This window comes from Antechinus flavipes, chromosome 1 (assembly GCF_016432865.1).
Source record: "Antechinus flavipes isolate AdamAnt ecotype Samford, QLD, Australia chromosome 1, AdamAnt_v2, whole genome shotgun sequence".
NCBI lineage: Eukaryota > Metazoa > Chordata > Mammalia > Dasyuromorphia > Dasyuridae > Antechinus > Antechinus flavipes.
In genome coordinates this window covers 293,114,075-293,132,913 of record NC_067398.1, presented here as the reverse complement: position 1 = coordinate 293,132,913, position 18,839 = coordinate 293,114,075, and the positions used below count along the sequence as shown (strand labels likewise).

Genomic DNA, 18,839 nt, shown 5'->3' with positions numbered 1-18,839 from the left:
ATTTGATTTTTTTTTTCATCAATTCCCTTGAAATTCTTGACCTTTTGTTTTTCCATATGAACTTTGTTATTATTTTTTCTAGGTCATCAAAATAGGTTTTTTTGGGAGTCTGATTGATATAGCGCTAAATAAATAGATTAGTTTAGGTAGTATTGTCATCTTTATTATATTTGCTCGCCCAATCCAAGAGCATTTAATATTGTTCCAGTTGGTTAGATCAGACTTAATTTGTGTGGAAAGTGTTTTGTAGTTTTGCTCATAAAATTTCTGATTTTCCTAAATATTTTATACAATCAGTAGTTACTTTAAATGGAATTTCTCTTTGTAACTCTAACTGTTGTGTTTTGTTAGTGATATATAAGAATGCTGATGACTTATGTGGGTTTATTTTGTATCCTGAAACTTTGCTAAAGGTGTGGATTGTTTCTAATAACTTTTTAGTAGAATCTCTGAGGTTATCTAAGTATACCATCATATCATCAGCAAAGAGTGATAATTTGGTTTCCTCATTGCCTATTCTTATTCCTTTAATCTCTTTCTCAACTCTTATTGCTGAAGCTAGCATTTCTAATATAATATTGAATAGTAATGATGATAGTGGGCAGCTTTGTTTCACTCCTGATCTTATTGGGAATGGTTGCAGTTTGTCTTCGTTACATATGATGCTTACTGCTGGTTTTAAATAGATGCTACTGATTATTTTAAGGAAAAGTCCATTTATTCCTATACTCTCAAGAGTTTTTAATAGGAATGGATGTTGGATTTTATCAAATGCTTTTTCTGCATCTATTGAGATAATCATATGGTTTTTGTTAATTTGATTATTAATATAGCCAATTATACTGATAGTTTTCCTAATATTGAACCAGCCCTGCATTCCTGGTGTAAATCCTACTTGATTGTGGTGTATTATCCTGGGGATGATTTTGTGTAGTCTTTTTGCCAATATCTTATTCAAAATTTTAGCACCAATATTCATTAGGGAGATTGGTCTATAATTTTCTTTCTCTGTTTTCAACCTACCTAGTTTAGGTATCAGTACCACATCTGTGTCATAAAAGGAATTAGGTAGGACTCCTTCGTTCCCTATTTTTTCAAATAGTTTATAAAGCATTGGGGCTAATTGTTCTTTGAATGTTTGGTAGAATTCACATGTAAATCCATCTGGTCCCGGGGATATTTTTTTAGGGAGTTGATTAATAGCTTGTCCTATTTCTTTTTCTGAAATGGGAATATTTAAGCAATTTACTTCCTCCTCTGATAATCTGGAAGCCTATATTTTTGGATGTAGTCATCCATTTCACTTAAGTTATCAAATTTTTTGGAATAAAGTTGGGCAAAGTAACTCCTTATTATTTCTTTAATTTCCTCTTCATTGGTGGAAAGTTCTCCCTTTTCATTTTTAAGACTACTAATCTGATTTTCCTCTCTCCTTTTTCTAATCAGATTTACCAAAGGTTTATCAATTTTATTGTTTTTTTATAAAAGCAACTATTAGTTTTATTAATAAGTTCAATAGTTTTTTTTTTTTTTACTTTCTATATTATTAATTTCTCCTTTTAATTTTACAATTTCAAGTTTAGTAATTGATTGGGGGTTTTTAATTTGGTCTTTTTCTAGCTTTTTAAGTTGCAGGCCCAATTCATTGATCTTCTCTTTTTCTATTTTATTCAAATAAGCCTCTAAGGATATAAAATTTCCCCTTTTTACTGCTTTGGCTGCATCCCATAAATTTTGGTATGATGGTCAACATTGTTATTATCTTCGGTGAAATAATTAATTGTGTCTATAATTTGCTGTTTCACCCAATGATTCTTTAAGATGAGATTATTTAGTTTCCAATTACTTTTTAGTCTGTTTACACCTAACTTTTTGTTGAATGTAGTTTTTATTGCATTGTGATCTGAAAGGAAAGCATTTACTATTTCTGCCTTCCTGCATTTAATTTTGAGGTCTTTATGTCCTAATATATGGTCAATTTTTGTGTAGGTTCCATGAACTGCTGAAAAGAAAGTATACTCCTTTCTGTCACCATTCAGTTTTCTCCAGAGATCTATCATACCTAATTTTTCTAATATTCTATTTACCTCTTTCTTATTTGTTTTGTGATTTGATTTATCTAAATCTGAGAGTGCAAGATTGAGATCTCCCACTATTATAGTTTTGCTGTCTATTTCTTCTTGCAACTCTCTTAACTTCTCCTTTAGGAAGTTAGATGCTATACCACCTGGTGCATATATGTTTAATACTGATATTGCTTCATTGTCTGTAGTACCCTTCAGCAAGATATAGTTTCCTTCCTTATCTCTTTTAATTAGATAATTTTTTTGCTTTTGGTTGATCTGAGATAAGGATGGCTACCCCTGCTTTTTTGACTTCACCTGAAGCAAAATAGATTCTGCTCCAGCCTTTTACCTTTACTCTGTATGTATCTCCTTGTTTTAAATGTGTTTCCTGTAAACAACATATTGTAGGGTTCTGACTTTTGATCCAGTCTGCTATCCGCTTCCTCTTTATGGGAGAGTTCATCCCATTCACATTTATGATTAAAATTACTAATTCTGTATTTCCTGCCATCCTAATATCCCCAGATTAGGCTTTTCTTTTTCTTGCCCTCCTTCCCTCCTTCCCTAGTATTAAACTTATTGGTCCCACTTGCATCACACAGCTCTCCCTCTTTAGGATCCTTCCCTCCTCCCTTTGAATCCCTTCCCTTTTCTTGTACCCTTCCTTATTACTCTTTTTCCTTTTCCCTTTTCCTCTCCCACTTTTTAATGAAGTGAGAGAAGATTTTCTTTAAAACAAATATGTCAATTATTTCTTCTTTGAGCCAACTCTGATGAGAGTAGGATTCACACAATGTTCCTCCCCCTCTCTAAGTTCCTTCAGATATGATAGGTTTCCTTTGCCTCATCGTCGCATGTAGTTTCCCTCTTTTTATCTCCTCTTTTCCCTTTTTCTGACACTATCCCCTTTCCATTTCTACTTCTCTTTTTCATGTTCTATCAGTAAAATCAAATTATACATATGGTTTTTATGTATATCCATAATAGAAATACAGTTCTCAAGAGTTCCTTTTACCTTTTTCTACTTCTCTTGAGTCCTGTTGTTGGAGATCAAATTTTTTGTTTAAGTCTGGTTTTTTCCCTTAGAAACAAATGGAATTCCTCTATTTCATTAAATGTCCATCTTCTTCCATGGAAAAAAATAGTCAGCTTAGCTGGGTAGTTTATTCTTGGCTGTATTCCAAGCTCTTTTGCCTTTTGGAATATCTGATTCTAGGCCCTTCGATCCTTTTATGTTGAGGCAGCCAGATCTTGTGTGACCCTTATTGTGGCACCTTGGTATTTGAACTGTTTTTTCCTGGCTGCTTGTAAAATTTTTTCTTTAGTCTGAAAATTCTGAAGTTTGGCCACAATATTCCTCAGAGTCTTTATTTTAGGGTCTTTTCTAGAAGGTGTTCGATGAATTCTTTCAACGCCTATTTTCCCTTCCGGTTCTATTACTTCTGGGCAGTTCTCTTTGATGATTTCCTGTAAAATAGTATCTAGGCTCTTTTTATCATAATTTTCAGGTAGTCCAATGATCCTCAGGTTATCTCTCCTAGATCTATTTTCCAGGTCTGTTGTTTTTCCAAATAACTATTTGACATTTTTTCCAATCTTTCATTTTTTTGGTTTTGCTTGACTGATTCTTGATGTCTCAATGAATCAGTCATTTCTATTTGTTCAGTTCTGATTTTTAGTGAGTTATTTTCTTCATTAGCTTTTTTTTGCTTCTTTTTGTATATGTCCAATTGAGTTGTTTTGCTCTATGGAATTTTTTTCCATTTCACTAATTTTTTTTTTTTTAGTGAGTTATTTTCTTTTTCCAATTTACAAATTCTGTTTCCCTGCACTTCTTGGGAGTTTTTTTACCTTTTCCAATTCACATTTCAGTTAGTTGTTTTCTTTTTTCACTTTATCAAATTTTTCTTTTAGTGAGTTATATGCCTTTTCTGCATTCTCTTGCACAGCTTCTCTTTCCTTTCCCCATTTTTCTTCTAGTTCTCTTTTAAGGTTTTTAATAGTCTCTCCAAGGAGAGCCTTTTGTATTGGGGACCAACAATTCTCTGGAGATGGTCTGCTATTAGTTTCTTCAGGGTTGAAAAGCTGTTCTCTTTCCATATAGAAACTATCAATCGTTCTTTTGATTTTTTTACTCATCTTGTTAAAGCCTGTAGGGTCTGGCTAAAAAATAGACTAGTTGATCAATAGAATAGGTTAGGTTCAAAGGACAAAACAGCCAATAACTTTAATAATCTAGTGTTTGATAAACCCAAAGACCCCAGTTTTTTGGGATAAGAATGCATTATTTGACAAAAATTGCTGGGAAAATTGGAAATTAGTATGGCAGAAACTAAGCATTGACCCATACTTAATAGATCACTATTGACCACAAAATAGAAAATTTTATTATATCAAATTGTACAAACAAAACTAATGCAGACAAGATTAGAAGGGAAACAATAAACTGGGGAAACATTTTTACAGTCAGAGATTCTGATAAAGGCCTCATTTCCAAAATATAGAGAGAATTGACTCTAATTTATAAGAAATCAAGCCATTCTCCAATTGATAAATGGTCAAAGGATATGAACAGACAATTCTCAGATGAAGAAATGGAAACTATTTCTAGCCATATGAAAATATGCTCCAAATCATTATTAATCAGAGAAATGCAAATTAAGACAACTCTGAGATACCACCACACACCTGTCAGATTGGCTAGAATGACAGGGAAATATAATGCGGAATGTTGGAGGGGATGTGGGAAAACAGGGACACTGATACATTGTCGATGGAATTGGGAGCACATCCAGCCATTCTGGAGAGCAATTTGGAACTATGCTCAAAAAGTTATCAAACTGTGCATATCCTTTGATCCAGCAGTGTTACTACTGTGCTTATGTCCCAAAGAGATCTTAAAGAAGGGAAAGGACCTGCATGTGCCAAAATGTTCATGGCAGCCCTGTTTGTAGTGGCTAAAAGCTGGAAAATGAATGGATGTCCATCAATTGGAGAATGGTTGAGTAAATTGTGGTATATGAACATTATGGAATATTGTTGTTCTATAAGAAATGACCAGCAGGATGAATACAGAGAGGCTTGAAGAAACTTACATGAACTGATGCTAACTGAAATGAGCAGAACCAGGAGATCATTATATACCTTAACAATGACACTGTATGAGGATGTATTCTGATGGAAGTTACGATTTGCAAGGACCGGAAGTGTCTGCCCGGGAAGCACAGTCTGCTGGGGAAGTTCTATTGCCCTAGGCCGAGCCCCCCACTGTGCAGATTAGAGGCTGCCCGGGCTGTGCCCCCTGCCACGCAGATTTGTAACTGCCCTACAAAAGCCTCATACTACAGTATATGGCTGCAGGGCTGCATTACAGTCTCCCTGAGTCACTTCTGGGTTTGAGGGGTTACAGCCAGATCTCGTTCTGTTCTGGTGTTTTTTTTAGAGTACCCTCTGTTTTAGGCTTTAATTTCTCTGCCAGTTTATTGCTTTGTAGTCAAAGCAGAGTAGTTAGCCTATAGCAGAGTTGTTTCTATAACTTCTCTAGCCACAGATTTCACCCCCACTCCTGGTCTGCTCAGGACGCTAGTCTCTCCCTATCTGCCCTGGTCTGTTCCTGGCCCCTCAGGACAAACCTTTCCTGGTGATCTTCCAGATTGACTTTGGCTGGTAAGTTGTAGTGTTTCTAATCTTCTTGAATTTAAGCAGTGAAGAGCTATTTTTGAGGCTGAATTAAATAGTTGGTTATGAGGGAATGAGAGGAGCTTAGAGAGTCATGTGTGCCTTCTCCGCCATCTTGGTCTGCCCCCGGAATTGTCTTGGATTGCTAAATTGCTGAGAAAAGTTTGTCATAGTTGATCATCACATAATCTTGCTATTACAATGTTCTCCTGGTTCTGCTCACCTCATTCAGCATCAGTTCATGTAATTCTTTCTAGACTTTTCTGAAATCAGCCTGCTTATCATTTTTTTCAATAATAATAATAATAGCTTTTTATTTTTCAAAATACATGCAACAGTTTCCAACATTCATCCTTGCAAAACCTTATGTTCCAAATTTTTCTCCTTCTTTCCCCAGCTCTCCCCTCCCCTAGACAGCAAGCAATCCAGTATAGGTGAAACTTATGCAATTCTTCTAAATATATTTTCACATTTATAATGCAGCACAAGAAAAATCAGATCAAAAAGGAAAAAAAAAAAGAGAACAACAAAAAAAAACCAAACAAGCAAACAATAACAAGAAAAAAGGTAAAAATACTGTGTTATAATTCACATTCAATCCCCATAGTCCTCTCTCTAGATGCAAATGACTTTCTCCATCACAAATCTATAGAAATTGGTCTGAATCACCCCATTTTGAAAAGAACCAAGTCTGTCATAGGTGATCATCACATAATCTTGTTGTTTGTACAATGTTCTTTTAGTTCTACTCACTTCATTTAGCATCAGTTCGTGTAAGTCTCTCCAGGACTTTCTGAAATCAACTTGCTTATCATTGCTAATAGAATAATATTCCATTACATTGATATATCATAATTTATTCAATTATTCCCTAATTGAGGGACATTCATTCAATTTCCAATTCCTTGCTATTATAAAGAGCTACTACAAATATTTTTGCACATATGGGTCCTTTCCCTCTTTTATGATCTCTATGGGAAATAGACTTGGTAGAAAGGATATACGCAATTTTATAGCCCTTTGGGCATAATTCCAAATTGCTTTCTAGAATGGTTGAATCAGTTCACAACTCCACTAACAATGTTACCTTTTTCTTCTAATCAGGGTTTCTCTCTCCTTGGTTTACTATAGAACGGATTGTAGTTCCAAAATACTTATGTCTGACTCTGTTGTGGATGAAGCAAGCATACTGCTCTTAGGAATTTTTGAAGATTGGGGTAGATTTTTATTAACAGTGGACAAGAAGCAGGAAGTCTAAAAAGATTCTTTATTTTACCATCCTACACTCAGACTCGATGAGAAAAGTTGGTAGCACCCTTCCACACAACACACACACACACACACACACACACACACACACACACACACACACGTTGTTTTATATATTCCCTCAAAGTAGAAAAGTCAAATTCATTTTCAGAAGGAAATACAACAATGGTATTTTCATCACAGAAGGTATGGCAGGGGTTTAGAGAGAAGAAGAGAGTAGCCTCTTCCCCTTCCCCTAACTCCAAGGGCTGAAAGTTAGGAGCCTTAAAGCCAAAGCTGGGTCACTATTTAGGACTATGAGGGGAGAAGTGACAGAGTGGTTGGAGGAAAAGAGAGCATAAGTTTCATGGATTTGTTCTCCTTTCCTCCTTTACTATTGCCAGCCTTAACATTGCATACCAACCCTAGAACAGATATATAAAGTTTTGGGAGAAACAAAAGGGAACTTGGCACCAGGCAGCAGAGGAGACAAGGAGAAGAAAAAGGTGGTGAGGAATTTAGAGCCAAAGGGGATCTGGGATATAAACTTGTTCAGCTACTGCATTTTACTGATGAAAATCTCAGGTACAGAGAAGTTAGGTGACTATTGCAAGATCACACAGGTTGTAAATGGCAGACCCATCATTTGAATACAGATCTTTTGACTCCAATGAATTGTACACCATGCTATGCTTGTTGCCTCCCCGATCTCAGGTTCTAGAAGCATGGAAGGAATAAAGATTTGCCTATGACAATTAGACTTTTGGACTAGTATAGCTTTTCCAAGGAGAGCAATTTATGTAAAAGAGAAATATATATACACACACACATATATATATATATATATATATATGTGTGTGTGTGTGTTTGTGTGTGTGTGTGTGTGTGTGTGTGTATAGACACAGACGATTTCATACATATACATATGCACATAAGTACATTAATAGATGTACATATATATACTAATATATTTGTGTGTACATATATGTATTTTGTATACAAACAAGTCCATAGCATCATATATCTAGAGTTGAAGGGAATTTTCTTGTCAAAGATATTAGTTTGCTATATCCTTTTGCAGCTCATTTTATGGATAAGGAAACTGAGGCAAACTAAGTCAAGTGACTTACTGGGTAACACTGCTAGTAAGTGTCTGGAGCTGGATTAGAACTCAGGTCTTCCCAATTCTAGGTCCTACGCTTTATCCATTGGACCATCTAGCTGTCTTAGTATCTAAACTCAATTCCTCTGACTGTAGAAAGAGTTACTCCATTCACAATACCATGCTGCCTATTTGCTGTATCATAAGGGTATTTATACTATTAAAGAAAACACTCATTTTAATTTTAAATTCTGGAATGTTTATTAAATAATAAGATTTTTTAATGGTTTAATCTCAAAAGTAGTATTTTTAATGACAAATACTTAGGAGAAAAAAAATTTAGAGCATTCACCACCATCCTTCCAGGTTGTGATTTTAGTAACACAGATCATGACAAACTAAAAATAGACTTGTCTGTTTTCTTTCCCCCACACATTTGGCTTTCCTGGTGTATTCTCATTGTTCTTGTCCCCTTTTGCCCCATCTAAGAGGGATACTTATTCTGAGGTTACAGCTGCAGAACTTAAAAGCCAAGTTGTTAAATACATTACTATTTTTTTCTCCCTACACCTCCCACCTTGGCTGCAGAATCTTTCTTTGCTTCATTTCAAAGTTGGTTCCAAAACTAGCAATTGTGTGAGAGCTTAGTGTAATGTTGGAATGCTGATTTTTACAATGGTCACATGTGTCTGGCTCTGTGAAAATATATGTTCATATGTTTATACACATATATGTGTATATATTATATAATGTTATTTTATTTCAAAAATAAAATAACTGGTTGCTTAATTCTTTATAGCAGACCTCTGGTTTTATCGATATGGGGCAGGAGTCTCTCTAAACACTTTTGGTTATGCATCTCCAATATTTACTTAATTATAATATTTGTTTACAAATTTACTTGTAATAAATTCCACTTATATTTTATATGAATTATTCAAGATGGAAATTAAGAAAGTTGAGATAAGGATGAAATAATATTTTCTCCTAGACTCTCTGATGAACCACTAGGGTTTATTAAGTAGAGGAATATAATGGACAAAAATATAGGAAAAAACATTTTGAGAGGGATGTGAAGAATGAATTAAAAAAGGAAGAGATATGAAATAGAGAAATCAATTAGGAGACTATTGTAATAGTCTAGGTAAGAGGTAATAATAAGGAACTGAACTGGGTTTGTGACTATGCAAATGAGAAGAAAATGGAAACTAGAAGTGTGAAAACTATTGACTGGGTATATAAGATAAATAAGAATGAAGAATCATAGATCATACCATAGTTGTTAATCTAGGAGGTTAGAAAGATGGCAATATCCTTGACAGAATTGGGCAGTTTGGAAAGGCTGTGGATTTTAGGGGGAAATATATTTCACAAGCATGTCTCATTCTCCTGTAGGAATCATTCTGTTCCATCAAAATGAAAAAGTGTGAGAAGCTTTCCCTTGCTATTCATTGTAATGGAGCCAGAGCCCACTTTCCAAAGGGTATCTAATGCACTAAGAAGTGACTTAAGGGCAAATATAACAAAAACTCTGCCTCTAGGCCACAGGCAACAGGAGGATCAAAGAATGGATTTCCTTCTTAAAGAACAATTCAATTTTGAATCAAAATGGGTTTGTTCTGCTAATAGTTCATTCGTCTCATTAATAGAGTTGTCTGATTACTATTATCACTGACACGTTGTGGGCTAGGGAGGGAAAAGTTATTATGCATTCCCAATCCAAGTCACTAAAAAGTAAGTGGGTTGTATAGATACTAATAGAGTATGGGCCCAGTGTGCTGGTATATGAAAAAAATTCTCTATGCACACTTATGCAAGTTGGTAAGGGTTGATAGTTGTTAAGTATGGGTAAGTGGGAAGAGTTTTAACATATATAACCACTGGATACACAATATACTCAGATTCATGCTAGAGGTTCAGAAAACATAAGAGAATATAGAGTGATACATAAAATTTGAAGTTATGACTAAAATTAAGTATTAATTTAATTTAAATCTAGTTATATTATCCCAAGCCAGCTTAGTACAGTGGATAGAGTACAGGGTTTGAAAACAGGAGGACTCATGTTCATGGTTTCAAATCTGGTCTCAGACACTTATTGACCCTTGGCAAATCACTTAGGCCTGTTTGCCTCTGTTTTCTCATCAGGAAAATGAGCTGGAGAAGAAAATAGCAAATCACTCCAGTGTCTTTGTCAAGAAAACCCCAAATGGGGTCACGAAGAGTTGGATACAACTGAAATGATTGGACAATAACTATTGCTTTGAAAAATAAGAAAAGGATTCCTCATTGTTATTAGCTTTAGATTATAGTTTAAGTTATGTATAATGTGAGAGGTAGTATAGTTTAGAAGATAGTGACTGTAAAGCCAGAAAGAACTGGGTTCAAATGGCTCTTTTGCTAGATACAGACTGTATGAACTTGAGTAAATCCATTAATCTCTCAAGCTCTAGGCAACTCTATAACAATGTAAGTTATATAGATGGAGAGAACTACATTGGTAGAGATAGGTTCCTCATTTTAAGAGTTCCTTGTCTCAATAATAATTCAAGGCTTCATACCTTTCCATATGTATATATGTGTATGTTTGTATGTATGTGTATATATATATATATATATATATATATATGTGTGTGTGTGTGTGTGTGTGTGTGTATAATTTATATTTTGTTAGTTTATAATAGAATGATATATAATTAACATGAAAGGTTACTACTTCAAATTCTTTTAATCAATAAAAAGAAATTCAATAATCACTATTTTTTTAATAATCAGCTATTTTGTACAAAACATTTGAACCAATAAGCATAATCTAATATTTATAGTAGGTAGAAAGTGTGCTACTTCATTTCTTTCCCATTGTTTGTCTAAATTTGTTCCTATCCCTCTGTTTTTCAATTTCTCTTGTAAAACTTACAATATGTTGTGATAACATGCAGTTGGTAGTATTATAATTGTTCTTTTCATGTTTGTCTATCTATTTGTGTGCACACATATCCACCACTTAAGTCCTTTTTTAATCTTTTTATCATAGTTGGGAGGTGATCCTGAGCTCTTGGAAACCATGCCAGTACCATATACTTTGAGTACCAGTTTGACATTTGTCTATTATATGCTCCATCAAATTCATTAAACGTCATCACTTTGATTATGAGATCATGGAATTTGAGGGCTGTGGAAAGCTAAGACCAATGAAGTAGATACATCTAGGCATAATACAACATATGGAATTTTGTGATATCCATATGTACACACATATATTTATATTTTTCTTCATCTCAAGTTACAACTCTGATTTCTTTCTGGATACTGGAGATTTTTTTTAAAATGAGTGCTCATATGACCATGCCCAATTCCTCTAAAATGCTTTATTTTTTAAAGAAGTTTATTGCTTTGGCTATTGTCTCTCCAGAAAAAGAGAACCATGAGCCTTCCTATACAAATTACCTCTACCAACATCTGTATATGGTTTATTGTCTTGAACAAGACTTTTTTTTTTTTAAAGAAACCATCAAAGTTTAATTGGAAAGTATCATCAGAGTGCCTTTGGCTATTTGAATAAACCATTGAAATTGCAACCATATTGAAGAAATTTTTCTTCATTTTAAGATAATTTAATATAGATTAATAGGAATATGTATGCATTGGCAGTTACACGTTGATTTGTAAATGGAAGTTTTATTAGAAAAAGTAATTTTCTCTTTTTCACAACGCAAACCAAAATTGTATGATTTTATTAAGTTGTACAGAATGAACTGGAGAAAAAGCACTAGTGAACAATGTTCCAAATTGTCTCTCTACCTCTTCTCCTACCTCCTCCCCAGCAGAGCAAGCAATTCAATATAGGTTAAACATGCTCCATTCTTCTAAACATATTTCCATAATTGTCATGATGCACAAGAAAAAAATCAGATCAAAATGAAAAATACAAGAAAAACAAATAAACAACAAAAAAGGTGGAAATACTATGCTTTGATCCACATTCAGTCTCCATAGTTCTCTCTCTGGATGCAGATTGTATTTTCCATCAGAAGTCTATTGGATTTGCCTTGAATCACCTCATTGCTTGCCAAATCCATCATAGTTAATCATCATATAATCTTCTTGTTACTGTGTACAGTGTTCTCTTGGTTTTGCTCACTTCACGTAACATCAGTTCATACAAGTATTTCCAGGCTTTTCTAAAGCCTTGCTCATCATTTCTTATAGAATAGTAATATTATATTCATATGCTTTTTTCTCATTTATAGAAGTGAGAGACAGTATGGTATCATGGGAAAAGATTGAATTTTGAAACAGAAGACTTGAGTTTAATTAATATATGGTCATGGCATGATGCTTTTACCATTTCAAAGGCTTAGTTTTCTCATTTGTAGAATGGGCATAAATAACAGCACCTATATTCTTACTTCACAAGCTTAAAAACAAAGTGTCTTATTAAAATATATATATGTATATATATAAAACCAGAATGATCTTCTGTAGGTAATTATCAAAAGAATAAACATTGTGTTTAATGTTTTCTGAAATTTTACAAATTCATAAGCAGTATTTACTAAAAATTTCGGTAAATAAAGTATTAAAAGTGTACACAAGCTTTTACTTGAATTTCAATAAACAAGGTAAGTGAGTGAAAATCTAAATCCCTTAGGAAGCAATTCTCTTTGGTTAGTGGGTGGAGAATCCTACAACCTTAATTCCTTTTTTCAGAAAGTAGATACAGTTTTAGATTTTAATAAGTGCCTTCATTGTATCACCATATTTTTTCTCTTTGTAAATATGTAGATTTCCAGTTCTTTGTAGCACAGGAGATGCCAATTTATTGGCATTTTCCTTCTTGTAGAGAGAAAAAGGCATTTCATTCCAATTCTTTCTTCCAATTTTATTTGATCTTTTCTTTGACCAGTATTCCAGAGCCTCAAACTCAAAATAAGAAAACAGCTGAATTTTAGTCCTGACTCTACAACTAACTACATGACTTTGGGCAAGACAATCCATTCTCTAGGTCCCAGCTTCTTAAAATGTGGTTTGTGATGCCATGTGGAGTCTTATAATTGAATGTGGGGGTCATGAAATTATGATTTATTATAAACAAATGTTTGATTTGTATGCCTATTTTATATACTTATATACCTGGGATCACGTAAAAATTTCTTGGGCATAAAGGGGTTGCAAATGGAAAAAGTTTTAAGAAGCTCTAAGTATACATTTCATCTACAAAATGAAGGGATTAGATTGGGTGATATATAAGGTGCCTTTCTAGGTCTCACATTCTATAATTCCATATAGTTGTAATATCTTTCAGTGTAGTTTTATTGGCATAACAATATTAGTCAACCCTTCTTGTTCTATAATGAAGTCCAAAGTAATCATGTGTTGAAACAAGGAAAGAAAAATAATGATTGACTTTTTAAATATTTTAAAGAGGTGAAAGTTTAATAAACACATGGTTCCTCTATTTAAAAGCAGTCTTGCTGGAGATTAGCTAGAATAATGAGAGATAATAAGATAAATAACCATATGAGATAGAATGTTAAGTGCCAAATGAGTTATAGAATAAATTAATTTAATGAGAATTTAGAGAAATACTACTGTGGAAAAAAATTATTGGTTGAGGAAAAATTAACCCCAGACTTGACTCCTGATGGAAGATTAGAATCTAGAATTCAAAAGTAATTCTCAAACTACGGCCCACTGGCCAGATGTGGTAGCTGAGGAGGTTTATCTCCCTCACCCAGGGATATGAAGTTTCTTTATTTAAAGGTCCATAAAACAAAGTTTTTGTTTTTACTATAGTCCGGCCCTCCAACAGTCTGAGGGACAGTGAACTGGCCCCCTATTTAAAAAGTTTGAGGATCCCTGAAATCATAAAAAATAGGCAGCAGTATATTTTAAGCAAGAGATACTGTGCAAACAAAAACATAGAGGTAGATAATTCAAATGGTTTATTCCCAGATCAGTGAATAGTTTGATTCATGTAGAGAAAATTCCTGTGGAGGGATATATAACATGGATGAAGTACCAGCTATTGGACCAATTTTTTTTACCTAGATCTAGCTCCTCATTCACTGAGTTTCAGAGTTGAAAATTTTGTTTTGTAGTTTTGTAGGCTATTATTCCAGCCTGTACCTGATTAATTATCTCTTCTAAACCATATACCACAAGAATTCATTCAGAGCCTGCTAAAAGTTAAGATGGAGGAGAATTTAGAAAAAGCTATTAGATTTTCCAGTTAAAATATCTTTAACAACTTTGGAAAGAGCAGTTTCTATTGATTAGGTCAGAAGCCAGATGACAGAAAGTTTAGAAGAAAAAGAAAGAAATAGAGACACTGACTGGAAACAGTTTTTTCAAGGAATTTGACTGAGATAGGGAAGAAAGATATATGTGTGTGTGTGTGTGTGTGTGTGTGTGTGTGTGTGTGTGTGTGTATGTATATATTAAAAGCCAGTAAGGGTAATAGTATCCAGTCATGTTTTTATTTTGTTTGCTTGATTGCTTTTGGCTCTGTTTTTTAAATGTATAAAACTTGAGTCTTTTTGAAGGCAGTAGGAGGGAAACAGTATAACAGAGAGACTGAAGACAAGAGACAATATACATATTTGGAATCAAGGGTATATGTGAAGGCAAGAGAAAAATCATTTCTTCCTGAGATACTGGAAAAAAAGAGGAAAAATGGGGAATTATTTCAAGAGTTTATGAGATGGGAAGGAAGAGTTTTTAGATATGAAGAAACTAGAAATAGTGAAAGCTCCTAGTGAATAGCCTTGATTTTCCCAATAGTGGTAAAGTCCTCAATCGAGAATGTAGAGTAAGCTCATGATGTTGAGGAGGTGATCCTGAGGAGAAAAAGTCTGGAAATACTATTGTGGTGAGTGGCATAGATAATCAGTTGGATTGCCTTGCTGCAATGAGGATCCAGCTGAGAGCAGATAACATAAATTTCTAATGGATTGAATCAGGATATTTATGAGTTTTCTTGAACTTCCATTAAGCAGCACATGAGTAAGAGTCCTCCTGACTTCAGGGCTGGTGACCTATCCACTGCACCACTTAGCTACCCCAAGTATACATATACTTGTGAGAGATGGTAATATGTAGAGTGTGACCATTCCTGTGTGTAGTTGACATGGAGTAAAAGAATATGTCATAAAAGTTGAGTAGATTGAAGAACCAGAAGGTTAGGGTATTTGAGGGTTTCTGTTGCCTTTTTTGCAAATTAATTTGTTTCAAAATTTCATTGGTAATAAAGATTATGCATTATCTAAGTGTTTTTGCTTTCCTTTTGAATAAAGAAATATTTGTAAAAGTAGCCACCTTCCTCTACAAAAAAGTAGCCTAGACATTGAAAATTTTATTCTATGGCCATAAGCAAATGTGCTGATAAAGGCAGGCAACCATTAAAAACTTTGGATCATTAATTGTTACTAGCTAATTAAGTAGCATAATAACCCAGTTTTACAACCAATAAAAAATGCAATCATATCAGCCATCATTAACTCTTGAAGACATAAAATAATTTAAAAAATATATTTGTGTTTTTCACATTTGCCTTGCTATTTTTCTGCATAAAAATTCATTTAAAATAGATTTATCAGGACTTTGGCATTGGATTTATATTTTTAAAGCTCAAGAAATAATAAAGGATATTTGTATTCCCAAACAACATGAAAGATAATACCTATTATCATTATTATTATAAATGAGACCCATAAGCTTGTGACATTCAATATGATTCAATTAAATAAGTATTTATTAAGTGTGGCAGGTATTGTGGATATAAATACAAAAATGAAAATAGTCACTTTAAAGTCCTTTTAAGGAACTTACATCAGATTGGTTCTGTTGAATAAATATAAGGCTAAATGTAAAGTTCATTTTGGACTCAGGTCCCACTCCTATCACCATAAGACATTCAATTCAACTTGACACACATTCATTAAGTAGCTTCTATATTCAAGACCATATGCTAGGTGTTGAGGATGCCAAGATGAATTAGATATGGTCCTTGCTGTCAAAAAGATTACAAAATTATAGGAGAAATAAGATCAATACACATATGACTATATTACCAAAAAATAATATGATTGATTGAATAGGGGAATTACAAAGTTTAGAAGAGTTAGAGTTGGGGAATCAAGGAAAACCTTAGGAAAGTTAACAGTGAAGTAAGACCTGGAAGTATGGGTTTAGATTTCACTATTCAGAGATGAAGGAGATCATTCCAGGTATAGTAGATGGTACAATGAGCTATTGAAGAGAAGTAGAAAAAGTAAGTTACATCTGGGAAATGAAACCTAATTTGGAAGGATCATAGAGTACATGAATAAAGGAATATGAATTAAGACTGGAGAGCCAAATTGTGGAGTTCCTTGAATACTAGGCAAAATTCAGTAACTTAATGCATTACCTTTCTCCTAAAGAAGAAATTTTAAGAAAGTAAATTGAATTTTGTCATGCTTGCCATTTCTACAAAAATCAACTGATTAATTATAGGGAATGGCTTATTAAAGTAAATAATTCACATGAATATATGCTTGATTTGTTGCAGCAAATACTTCGTCATTCCCGAGAAAACTCAACCAAGGTTATATTCCTCATAACTGATGGCTATTCCAATGGAGGAGACCCTCGACCAATTGCTGCTTCTCTACGTGATTTTGGAGTGGAGATCTTTACATTTGGCATATGGCAGGGGAACATTCGAGAGCTAAATGACATGGCTTCCACCCCAAAAGAAGAACACTGCTATTTGCTTCACAGTTTTGAAGAATTTGAGGCGTTAGCTCGTCGAGCACTTCATGAAGGTAATAACAATTTTCAAAATCCAAGGGAACCCAACTTCAATAACTTTATATACCTTAAATGGACTCATCTTTTCACTAATCCTATTTTCGGAATAGTCACATGCTCACGATAATGACAAAGGTCTTAAGTATACATATGTGTATAAATGTACATATGGTATGTACATGTTCATATGTGTGTACTTTTATATACATGTATATATCTTCCATGTCTAATAAAGTTTAGTATTCATCAAAAGTTCTAGCTGATGGTCCATTAACTTGATTTTATAATATTATAACTATATTTCAGTATATTTTTTTCCTTTATAACAAGGTGTATTTTATCTTATGCATTTAAAAAACATTATTCTCTCTCTCTCTCAATGTATGTGTATGTGTGTGTGTGTGTGTGTGTGTGTATGTGTATATGTTGTCTTTTGTAAATGTTCTAAACAATTATTAGGAATTGTTGTATAAACGTGTTTCCCCAGTAGTTATGGTAGATTCATACTGATGTCCTCATACCTTGTTCTATGACTTTCCTAGACTTAATAGAAAAGAACAAATTATAGAAAATATATTCCCTTAAAGCTAACAACAACAACATGAATACAACTTATTAACATTTATGGAATATTGCCACAGCTAAATGTTTATAGGCAGATTTGTAGTTCCAAATACATCCTAATTTGAGAAAGTGAAAAATTAGGAAATTATTTTGATTCAAAGAAATTAAAATTTTAACTATCACATACCAAAAGCAAGCATAGAAGAGAGAAAAAAAAACCCAATATAAATTGGACAGTTTTAAACTAAATTGACAAGCAAAGCAGAGCTGAATTAAAAAAAAAACTCAATAGGAAGTTAAATATAACTAGCAAATATCATCAAAAATAAGAAAAAATAAATTACTAAAATAAAGCATGAGAAATCCTGCAAAATATGAAAGAAAAATAAGAAAAATTAAGAGATTATTAGGTATACCTAGTTTCCCCAAATTGAGAATTATTAAATAAACAGCTGAACATTTAGTAATCATAAGGATTTAAATGGATAGAACAGGAAATATGCCAGCTAAATAAATGAATCTCATGAGGAAAATTAAATAAGCCATTGTGCCACCAGGAGTTGGTGGATTCACAACTTGATTTGATCAAGCATTTGAAGAAAAAAGATTTTGTTTTATAAACTATTTTTGAACATAGAGAAAATGGTATCTTATTTTGTTTTGATGAGATAGATATAATTCGTCTCCCAAACAAAAGTAATGAAGCAGAGAACATTTTTCTCAATAAAAAATTATGCAAAAATCATAATCTGTTCTAGAAAACAGAAAACTCAGATATATTTTCTAAATCATTCATTATACTTGAGTGAAATTTATGCCTAATTAGAAATGTAGAGAGGGTTATGTTTTGAGAAACAGCATAAGGATTAAAAGTATGATGATTAAGGAGTTCCTTATAGCAATGAAATGAAAAGTTCTGTCCCCATCTCTGTACTAAAATATATCAATGAAAAACATATATTTGATTCTATCAATGATAGTTAATTTATTTAAATGCTACATCTATTTGTTTAAAGAAAACACTAAAAAGTATAGAAACAGACAACTCTTTTCCTTAATATGATAAAAAGTCTATATTTGGGATTCAGCTTCAATTTTGTTCTGCCAGCTTCATTTGTATATGCTCTTAGGACAAAGTGACTCAGTGGAGTCTCATATAAGGATTACTGTAGACTTTGCTTCCAAGATGTTTAATTGTTTTACACATTACTTTGACCACTCACCTGTAAAGTGTTTGATAAATGAGTCTTCTAAATTACTGTTTCCCTTGACTACTCTATCAATCATTCTGACAAGGGCATGCTGTCAATAATACTTAAAAATGCTTATTCAAATTCATTTGTAAATTTGATGTAATACTAATAAAAATGTCAATGGCTTCTTCATGA

At 33.3% G+C, this 18,839-nt stretch overlaps 1 protein-coding gene across 1 annotated transcript in view; it reads left to right on the top strand.

The window, feature by feature from the left end:
• The window catches only part of SVEP1 (sushi, von Willebrand factor type A, EGF and pentraxin domain containing 1), a 362,611-nt gene that overhangs the window by 60,260 nt on the left and 283,512 nt on the right, over nucleotides 1–18,839 (top strand). The window contains exon 2 of the mRNA XM_051962558.1: nucleotides 16,646–16,901. Coding sequence (XP_051818518.1) covers nucleotides 16,646–16,901 — 256 coding nt within the window. The remainder of the gene's footprint in view (nucleotides 1–16,645; nucleotides 16,902–18,839) is intronic.